The 11,282-nt window shown below is 36.3% G+C and overlaps 1 protein-coding gene across 1 annotated transcript in view; it reads right to left on the reverse strand.

Moving 5' to 3' along the window:
• Positions 1–11,117, reverse strand: part of LOC117325607 (organellar oligopeptidase A, chloroplastic/mitochondrial-like) — a 29,508-nt gene extending 18,391 nt beyond the window's left edge. The window contains exons 1-5 of the mRNA XM_033881955.1: positions 10,993–11,117; positions 9,709–9,875; positions 5,516–5,655; positions 4,891–4,956; positions 1,189–1,352 (exon numbers count right to left, since the gene is read on the reverse strand). Coding sequence (XP_033737846.1) covers positions 1,189–1,352; positions 4,891–4,956; positions 5,516–5,655; positions 9,709–9,875; positions 10,993–11,108 — 653 coding nt within the window. The 5' untranslated portion in view covers positions 11,109–11,117. The remainder of the gene's footprint in view (positions 1–1,188; positions 1,353–4,890; positions 4,957–5,515; positions 5,656–9,708; positions 9,876–10,992) is intronic.
• Between the last annotated feature and the right edge of the window lie 165 nt (positions 11,118–11,282).

The following is an 11,282-nucleotide window of genomic DNA, read 5'->3' on the forward strand; positions in this document are numbered from 1 at the left end:
CTCCCTTGAAACACAATGTGAGCGTGCCTAGCTTGCATGCCCCGCTTTGTCAGTATAGTATGCCTTAAGCAAACTCCAAAATTCACTAAAAGTTTAGTATTTTTACCAAAAATAACCAAAAGCCTCCCCCTGATATAGTATGGAAGTAACCTGTATACATTATAGACATGTGTAACTAATAATGCATCGCAAAACAAGTATCACTAATTCTTGAAATTCTCCTAAATATGTCATTTTTACCTCAATCATCACTCTTTTTGAAAAGTAAAAGGAAAGTACATAAAAACCTGATTTATATATAATAGAGTTCATTCCAATAGAGGTATAAACTTATATGTTAATCAATTGGAGAAGCATTAATAATCTTATAATAATTTCTCAAAATCTCAGTTTTTAACCCCAAAAGACAGCAAACAAGAGGCCCTCAGGGCCTGCATCTCTCACCTGGATATTTCAGTAATCATGGCAAATAAAAAGTTGCATTTCAATTTTTGTTTTCTACCGTTTTTGCTGCATCTTCCAACTATGGTCTCCTTAGCCCAATAATGCTTTAGACAAAATTTCATCAAAATTCATTTAGTCATTTAGGACTACCGGGTAGTAGGGATTTAAAGGATTTACCCCCTTTGGTGTCTGAGTCATTGTTTATACCCTTCGGGCTAGGTGAGCTAAAAATTCAAACTCGATCCTGTAATCTGTAGGTTATGTTGAGATTACCATATATACTACAATGCAACTATACTCCAGCTTTGGTTGGAATAACATTGATATTTTTTGAACAACAGATCTAAACACAAAACTGTAAAGTGATAGTTAACACTGCTGCCATCACTGCCAGAAAATTAACACCATAGTCTAGCAAAGTTGCAGACGAGACAAAAACATCTGTAAGGTATTTCATAAGCAATATAGGTAATTTCTACTGCCATTATTACACTGCCATACAACCAGAACAACTAAGATACCTCCTCTATAACCTGTGTTTACTGTATTTCGATGTCCCCATTGTAGTAACTTTCATATGAACTGAATCTATATATCAAAAGACTTTTTGAGGAGAGGGATGAGTCTTGTATATTAAACCTTATTCAATATATCTATGTCATCAAAATTATGAAGATATTCACGAATTACTGTTTGAAAAAAAATACAGACAGAGGTCTATAAATGCTTTCAATAAATACTTACCCAAAGTCCTCAGATAATTCATGAAGTTTATTCAGAGAATAATTATAGTCTTCTTTTCTTTTTGGATTCACCTCTAGTCCTGCTTTCTGGCAATATCGCAGCATCATTTCTAGGAGAGAGACCTCCTCTTCTGTCATAGCCTCTCTTTGTGTGGTGTACAAATCCTATGATAACAAACACACCAGCTGACAGGTGACTAGCCAAGCCCTGATATTTACACATGTAATTGGTTTATTACAAGATTAAACAAAAGGATCTGAGCCTGATGGGTTATAATGACATATAAAACTATGGGACAAAGAAATTGAGAAGCTTCCACAACCTGATGATGAAGATCATCTTTACAAACTATTCTGTATTGAGAAGAAATACCTTCTAGAACAATAAATCCCTTAGGATCATGTCCAACATTATATCATCGTACAGATATTATTCCTTTCTCTGTAAATTCAATATTTTCTCTACTTTTGTGTTCTTTCCTCTTACACAAGTACCAGTTTCTACTGACATGTGGTAATCACAGAATATAACTGTACTTTTTAATTGTATGACATGGGCTTAAACACTGACCACCACAACAAAAATGGCAGAATGGAGACATCTCTGTGGACAATGGGGAGTAAACTTTCTCTGATATTCAGCATACTTACAGGTAATGTTGAATACAATGTTTATCTAAGTAATTCATATGATACAGCCAGAAAAAAAGCTATTTAAGAAATACCTGAATATTGATGTTCAAAATCTGCTGTGTCAACTATTTTGATCTTGTTTTGATAGAGGATGGCTATATCCCCCGAAACAACCTTATATCTAAAATAAACTTAATTTATCTAGAAGTTTACTGATTGTCATTTAATAATTATTAACATGGCAACCACATAAATGATATCAACCTTCATGTTAAATCATTAAATCAATAAAATCATTGATGTACACTGTATCATCTCTACCTATATCATCACTAGTAATGATTGATTCTAGTGACCTATCACAGAACACTGCCTTTTTCTCTGGTTGGGGAAGGTGTAATAGGAGTTAAGCTACACCTTTGCAGCATATTAATCCTCAAATAGCTCCCCCCCCCCCCCCCCCCAGTGTAAAAGTTAAGTACTATATTTATCCTCATATAAGCCCCTCCCCCCAGTGTAAAAGTTTAGTACTATATTTATCCTCATATAAGCCCCTCCCCCCACCCCCCAGTGTAAAAGTTAAGTACTATAATATTTATCCTCATATAAGCCCCTCCCCCCAGTGTAAAAGTTTAGTACTATATTTATCCTCATATAAGCCCCTCCCCCCCCAGTGTAAAAGTTTAGTACTGTATTTATCCTCATATAAGCTCCCTCCCCTAGTGTAAAAATTGAGTGGTTCACATATAAGCTCTAAAGATAAATACTATACTTTAACACTAGGGGAGAAGGGTTATTTGGGGATAAATATAGTACATGTACTAAACTTTAACACCAGGGGAGGGGCTTATTTGAGGATAAATATAGTACATGTACTAAACTTTAACATCAGGGGAGAAGGGTTATTTGGGGATAAATACAGTAACAAACATTTTCACTAGGAAAGGGGCTTATATGAGCATAAATACAGTACTCTTAGGTTATTTTTTCAAAATTGATGATCCTGGAAACATAAAGAAGAGGGCTTACAGTTTGGAAGCAAGATGTTTCTGGTAACACCAGAAAATGTTGAAATTGTAATTATCAACATATTTGATTCTGATTGGCTGGTCAATTTAGGTGGGCACGCCATTGCACTCAGACTCAGTATCAGGATGACTTTGCAATTTTGCCTCAGAAGAAAATCTTGTTAATTTTTTTATAGTTTTATTTTTCAACTATTCGAAGTGATTCCACTTATTTAACGAGTGTTAAGGATTAACTGGAGAACTTTGAATTACAACCATGAACAATGACCCAACTTGGTGGGAGTAAATTTTAACATTCTGTTGGTGAACGGAGCTTCTGGAATTGGATCTATTAGTTGTGAATATATTGCATATACATGGATTTTGAAATGTAAAGATATACGATTTAGCAATTAACATTTATTTAACTCAATATATTGATTAGACTGTGGTGAATTTCATTACAATTTTATTACAAAATGGCTACCCCTCTGTCCAAAGAGAAAAGTGGTACTTCCATGTCTAGTCATGAGATTCTACAAATCAAGCAAATTGGACAATTGCTAAGTTACTTAGAGTTGTGGCCCTTTATACAGGGCCAGAATCAGGAGTGTCATTTTTACAATCAGCAATCCCCATTGATGTTTAGAGATTGTCATCACTACAGGTGATCAGTTCCATAGTAGATAGTGTACAGACTGTTGTGTTCTGTACGAATGTCAGGAAATGATTCTGAATTTAGTGTATATAATCTCAGCGAGAACAATAAGGGCTTGCCGAGCATATTTTCCTAACTGGTTGATTTAAAGGGACATTCCATCATTGAAATGAGTTTTTCCTATAAAACAAACGTAAACGGGAATCTTGTATTTTTGTCAGATAGTCAAAGTTATAAACTTCACCGCAATACAACACTCGTGTCGGTGGAGTCGAGGATATATACTGTCGATAGTTGACTCAACAACCTGACAGGTTGGTAATGAAGTTCTGCTCGAAAATACACTTGCTACCTTGCTGACAAATCACAGACACTAAAACTAAATATAACATCATTGAACCACAATAAATGATTTTACATGTATACTGTGTATATCTGTCTTATCTTTGACCAGTTCCTTCATTTACATCCATGCACACATCAGTTTGTAAACAAGGCATGGTGCTCATAGTTATGCAACTTTGTGCATGAATAAGATAATGTTTGTGAGTAATATTTAGATTTTTTTTTTATATTCTTAACTCATTTACTAGCTATGTATGCTACTTTAACATAAGTAATTGAGGTAAAATGGGCTATAATTGGGGTTTGTCATCACAACAAAAACGAAAACACCTACATCACTTGCTATGCTGTGATCTGTATATGGTTGTCAGTGGTGTCATGTGATATCTAAATGAAGTGTAGGAGGCATATGGCTGAATATTCCTGTGCAGATGTAGAGTGGTAAAGTTTTGCCGATTTTCTGTACAAATACGATATTTATTTCATTACAGTTAGTCATAAATATGAGTGTAAGCTTCTTTTATTTATAAATCTTATAAATTTATGTACAACTCATCTGGTGTTCAAACTATGGGTTTTGATTTTGATTAAAACAGTCACTCTGGTTGATATTCAATTATGATTAGCTCTTTTGTGTTTCATCGTATAAATAGCCAATGAATTAAAGTTTTTATAAGAGGCCGGTTACTTGCAGTTTCCCAAAACTATTAATTAATCATAAATCATTAAGTACTGAATTAAGTATTCATCATATTGACCGTAATATACATTGGCTCTTTTACATGATTTCTTAAATTTGTTTTGTGATATTTGATTTAATTGAAACCATGTTCCTCTTCCGATTAAATTTCTTTTGGTGTTTGTACAATAATTACATAAAGGTCTGTGTAAGATGAATAACGAAGTATTTTTTCATTTTGAAACCTGCTTCATTAATTCAGCCTTTCTGCTATCTGCCCCCCTTTTGGCTGAGAACTGAGGTGGCCAAATTAACAAAAGCCTGACTGGATCCATTACATGATAGAGGACAAATGTCTGTAATGTTTGATACATTTCATACCTTCAAAATTGCATAAGCTTCATCTGTGTAGATATCATCAAGGGCCCTTTCCATCTGGGGGTCAACCTGAAAGTGTAGATGGAGTAAAAGCAATGAATAAAAACTGAAACAGTGTCCATCAATTTGTTTTATTTTGTTTAATGTCCTATTTACAGCCAGGGTCATTAAAGGACCAGCCAGGTGTTGGAAGTGGAGGAAAGCTGGAGTACTCTCAGAAAAACTACCGGTCTACGGTCAGTACCAAGCAACTGCCCCATGTGGTTTCGAACTCGTGACACAGAGGTGGAGGGCTAGTGATAAAGTGTAGTGCCACCTTAACCACTCCCGGCCCCTATCCATCAGAACACAGAATTAAATATTAATCTTAATATCACAACAAAACACTGAACAGGTAATTGTTGGTGTTACCTCAGTTATAGTCTGTTAATATAAAATCAGTAAAAGATACACTATATTCAAACCATAAATTTCTCTGCTTGATTTCTAACTCTGAAAAGATATTAACATATTTCTAAAATAATATATTAAAACATTACTCTACTTCCTATGAAAATTACAAATTGGAATTTTTCATTTTTTTTTGTAATTTTTAATTTACTATGATTTTCAGATTTATCATGCTTACCCTGGCCTTTGCATCAATGTAGGGCTGTGTGTTCTTGAGCCAAGAGAGAATCTGTACGGTATTGGCTGCTGTTCTCAGAGGCGCATGGAGGGCATCAACTGGTGCTACTACACTTTCAAATGTTCTTGGTTTTTTTGGTTCTGAGATATACAAGAAGTGTTATATATCAAGTTGTATTTGAAATCTATTATTTATTTATTTTTTTTTTTTTTGGGGGGGGGGGGGGGGGGGGGGGGGGGGGGGGTTACATAAGGAAACACCAGTGTTCTTTCAATATCATATTAGGTAATATATATAATACAGATATATCATGCATAATATTCAAAAGGCAAAACAAGGGCCCAATGGGCCCAAATCGCTCACCTGCAATGCAGTGATCTTTTCATATATGGATCCTGCAGTTATTTGAAAGCATGCTACAGGACCAATATAATGTCTCTCTGCACTTTGGCTATTCACTAAAAGTCATTTAAAGATTTAAGCATACTTGATCGACGTTGACCTTGAAGGTCAAGGTCATTCATTTGAACAAACTAGGTAGCCCTTTACCGCAGCATGCTACAGACCCAATATCAACTCCCTGGGACTCTTGGTTATTGAGAAGAAGTCGTTTAAAGATTTTAGCCTTTTTGACTCCTGTGACATTGAATGAAGGTCAAGGTCATTCATTTGAACAAACTTGAGAGACCTTTACCCCAGCATGCTACAGGCCAAATATTAGGTCTCTGGAACTCTTGGTTATTGAGAAGAAGCCGTTTAAAGATTTTAGCCTTTTTGACTCCTGTGACCTTGAATGAAGGTCAAGGTCATTCATTTGAACAAACTTGGTAGCCCTTTATCCCTGCATTTTACAGACCCAATATCAACTCCCTCGGACTCTTGGTTATTGGGAAGTCGTTTAAAGATTTTAGCCTTTTTGACCCCTGTGACCTTGAATGAAGGTCAAGGTCATTCATTTGAACAAACTTGGTAGCCCTTCACCCCAGCATGCTACAGACCCAATTTCAAGTCCCTGGGTCTTTTGGCTATTTAGAAGAAGTTCTTTAATTTTTTTTAGCATATTTGACCCCTGTGACCTTGAATGAAAGTCAAGGTCATTCATTTGAACAAACTTGGTAGCCCTTCATCCCAGCATGCTACAGACCCAATATCAACTCCCTGGGACTCTTGGTTATTGAGAAGAAGTCGTTTAAAGATTTTAGCTTTTTTGACCCCTGTGACCTTGAATGAAGGTAAACTTTATTCATTTGAACAAACTTGGTAGGCCTCCACCCCAGCATGCTACAGGCCCAATATTAGGTCTCTGGGCCTTTTGGTTATTGAGAAGAAGTTGCTTGAATGGAAAAGTTGATGCCGGATGGACGGCCGGCCGGACGCCACGCCACGGCATAAGCTCACTTGCCCTTTGGGCAGGTGAGCTAAAAAGGTTTTGCAGTGGAGAGTTATTCCCTTGTGAAAGAACATTTTTTTATTGTACATATTTATAGGATAAATAGAGGAGATCTAACAGTGTCTTCAGTAATACCAAATATATTTCACTCGTGGGGCTAATATTTTGATATTTTTCACTCGTGCACGCAGCACGAGTGAAAAATATCAAAATATTAGCCCCACGAGTGAAATATATTTGGTATTACTGAAGACACTGTTAGATATTCTGTTTATTACATTTTTTATCAACGAAAAACCTACCCCGTATGCTAACTTGGCCTAATATAAACAAACAAGAGATCCCAGAGGGATCTTGGCGCCCACCATTGAATGATCTTTATAGGTTCCATGTCAGATTGATCTTTTCTCTACTTTTCCCTTCTTCTAAGTCTTACTAATCTGTGTAAATTCAGAAACAGCCCTCTAGTACTTTTCAAACAAGGGGAACCTATATATAAAATTTAAGATTTAGCGATAAAGGCTGTCTGTTGTTTTCGGATTGGTCCCAAAATGCAACACCAGGGACCAAGGGGAACCTACATATGAAATTTGAAAAAGATCCCTTCAGTACCTTCTGTAAAATAGCGATAACAAACTTCAATTGTCAAAATACAAGATGGCTGCCTGTCGGGCAGGTTGTTTTCTGACTGGTCTCAAAATCCAATATGCATAACTAGGCACAGAGGGCAACCTACAAATGATAAATAGCGATAACAACCTTCAATTGTCAAAATCCAAGATGGCTGCCTGTCGGCCATGTTTTTTTTACGTTTAGTCTCAAAATTCAATATGCATAAAAAGGCACTGAGGGGAACCTACATATTAAAATTTGAGAAAGATCCCTTCAGTACTTTCTGAGAAATAGCGATAACAAACTTCAATTGTCAAAATCCAAGATGGCTGCCTGTCAGCCATGTTGTTTTCCGATAGGTCTCAAAATGCAATATGGATACCTAGGCACCAAGGGGAACCTACATATGTAATTTGAGAAAGATCCTTTCAGTACTTTCTCAGAAATAGCGATAACAAACTTCAATTGTCAAAATCCAAGATGGCTGCCTGTTGGCCATGTTGTTTTCCGATTGGTCTCAAAATGCAATATGCATAACAAGGCACCAAGGGGAACCGACATATGAAATTTGAGAAAGATCCCTTCAGTACTTTCTCAGAAATAGCGATAACAAACTTCAATTGTCAAAATCCAAGATGGCTGCCTGTCGGCCACGTTGTTTTCCGATTGGTCTCAAAATGCAATATGCATAACTAAGGGGAACCTACATATGAAATTTGAGAAAGATCCCTTCAGTACTTTCTCAGAAATAGCAATAACAAACTTCAATTATCAAAATCCAAGATGGCTGCCTGTCGACCATGTTGTTTTCCGATTGGTCTCAAAATGCAATATGCATAACTAAGCACCAAGGGGAACCTACATATGAAATTTGAGAAAGATCCCTTCAGTACTTTCTCAGAAATAGCGATAACAAACTTCAATTATCAAAATCCAAGATGGCTGCCTGTCGGCCATGTTGTTTTCCGATTGGTCTCAAAATGCAATATGCATAACTAGGCACCAAGGGGAGCCTACATATGAAATTTGTGAAAGATCCCTTCTGTATTTTCTCAGAAATAGCGATAACAAACTTCAATTGTCAAAATCCAAGATGGCTGCCTGTCGGCCATGTTGTTTTCAGATTGGTCTCAAAATGCAATATGCATAACTAGGCACCAAGGGGAACCCACATATGAAATTTGAGAAAGATCCCTTCAGTACTTTCTGAGGATTAGCGATAACAAGAATTGTTTACGGACGGACCGAGGGACGGACGGACGGCCGGACGGACGGACGGACGGACCACGGACGCAGGGCGATTTGAATAGCCCACCATCTGATGATGGTGGGCTAAAAAAGTAGTTCCCCCTGTCCAGGTGCTGACATATATGTCAGGCTTTCTGATTGGTCAATTATTTTGGTATTTTCTAATCATTAATTTGATTGGTCAAATCAGCAAAAGTGATATTTTTTCACTAGTGAAAAATATCACTTTTATAGAATGAATAATTTTTGATATTTCACTGGTAAAAATGTAATAATTAGTTATAACAAACTTGAACTGTCATCTTAAAATACCTTAAAAGTTTTATTTTTTCTGACCCAAATTGAAATCTTAGTTTTTGCGGCAGTTTACAACTTTTATTAGTATTGTCCAATCAAAGATGGTGGCAGTACAAACGCTGGTAATGACAGCTATGATTAGAAAGGCATTGGTGGCTTTCATGTGAGTAAATCTGTTGACAGATATGACCAATATTCTTGAAGTGATGTATTATCCTAGTTCTAATCACAAAATTAACGGACAGTGTCAAATGAAGCCATCTAAGCACAGTCGTAATGTAATACACCGACACACACCGCACGGTGACCAACTCCTTTCTCATCAAGCCCCAGGCCAGGGCTGCTACAGAAATCATAACAGGTGGTGAGGGTCTTTTGTTTACATAATCAGGCCAAGGGTCAAAGCATCCCGATTTTTCCAGGGTTTTTAAGACTATCGCATGTAATCCAGGATGGATGACACCTATGTTATATATCTGATAGACAACTGCAATGTGCTTAGCTGGTCAGACAGAAAATAACTGGTAGAAGATCAAGAGGCCTGCACCACTTAACTCATAGTTAATATTACGGGGGTATTTTTTTTCTTTATTTTGAATCTGTCTCCCCTAAAAATTAATATGCGTAAATATAAATTATAACAAACCTTCTAAAAATGAAGTGAAATGTGCGTCTACTTTTCTTTCAAAATCAAGGCTTAATTTTGCACATGCCCTGACCACTTGTTTTGGTGTTATCCTTGAAAACTGTGGGTCATCCTCAATTCTCAGTAAAGGGTTTGTATCTGGTGTGTCATTTGGTGTTTCTGGAAGGCTGCAATAAGAGAAATAGTTCTGTAACTCTTAATACGGTCTAGATTACTGCAAAATTAAATCTACTAATAATTGGTGGTAAATTTTGTCAGTTAAGTACATCTAAGGAACACAAATATTTTTCTTCTTCTTTCGAAAATAGATTCATATAGTGAAAATATCACTTGTAATAAGAGCGAAGCTCTTCGGGCAGCAAAGCTGCCCGAGAAAAGCTCTTTACCGTTAACGTGCACGTATGTACAATATTCTAGTCCAACTTTGCATAACGTCCTGCGGGATTGTACAGCCAGAAAAATTTCCGTCAGAAACGGAAACAGTAACAGTAAGGAGCCCGGTGCAGATGTCTGCAGAAACTGTTAACATAAAAAGTCTATATAACGTACAACCCAGTTGGTGTGTTCATAATGCTGACTAATTATTTTTATAAAAAAAATCTCTTATAGCGTGAGAATAAAATATAGCTTCAGTTATGGTTTCGAGGACGGAACTGGGAACATTCGGCATATTTCCGAAGATTGCCGGAAATTAACTGAGATGTTGCGATTGCATTTGGACGGAAAGTTACCGATAGTTAACAACTGTCAAAGGTCATGTCATATAAGGTCACATTCTCGTATTTAAACTGCGAAACGTTTATCACTATATTTTTTATGTTGTACATTGGCATACTAGCTAGCTTCGCTCTTTTCAGGCATTGCCTGTTTCATATTAATTCTACATGTCAGGATTGCGGATATTTCATAACATAACTGGTAGAAGAGAAAATGCGTAGATATTATAAGGACCACATTTGCTCTCTTTTGCCTTTCTGATTCTAACTGTTTACTCTTAAAAACACGATCCTTGAATTATTGTGTATTTTGATTTAACCTATTTTACATATCAATTCTTTATCGTTCCATCGAGTTGAGTTTGAAGGATGTTTTTTTCATTTGTATATCATCACTAGGCCTAACTACACTACATACATAATCTTAACCTCTGCTCTACAAACACATGTACAGTACCGGTTATTTGCCGTTGAACTGGTCATGGTTTACGTAAGAATAAAACTAATCTAACGTAATCATAATTTGAGAAATTGTCTTAAGTACGATGTCACTACACCTAATACATACGCAACGAAATATCTTAGACGTCTTATAGGTGCAGAGAAAGGCAAACGGCATGGTGTCTGTAGGCATTTCAAAGTTTTCCCAAGGACTACCGATCCTCGTATCACGGAGGCCGCCATCTTGCCTGTTGCGGGGGTCAGTGGATGTCGCAAATATATGTATTTGTTTTGAGTTTTCAAAATAATATTTTGTCATTATACATTACTTAATTCATTAATATATCAACCAAACGATAATGATTTTTTTTTAAACTTTTGTTTTTTATATCAATTATTTTGCGACATTTTAACCGG

The sequence above is a fragment of the Pecten maximus genome, chromosome 1 (genome assembly GCF_902652985.1).
Source record: "Pecten maximus chromosome 1, xPecMax1.1, whole genome shotgun sequence".
In the NCBI taxonomy this organism is placed as follows: Eukaryota; Metazoa; Mollusca; class Bivalvia; order Pectinida; family Pectinidae; genus Pecten; species Pecten maximus.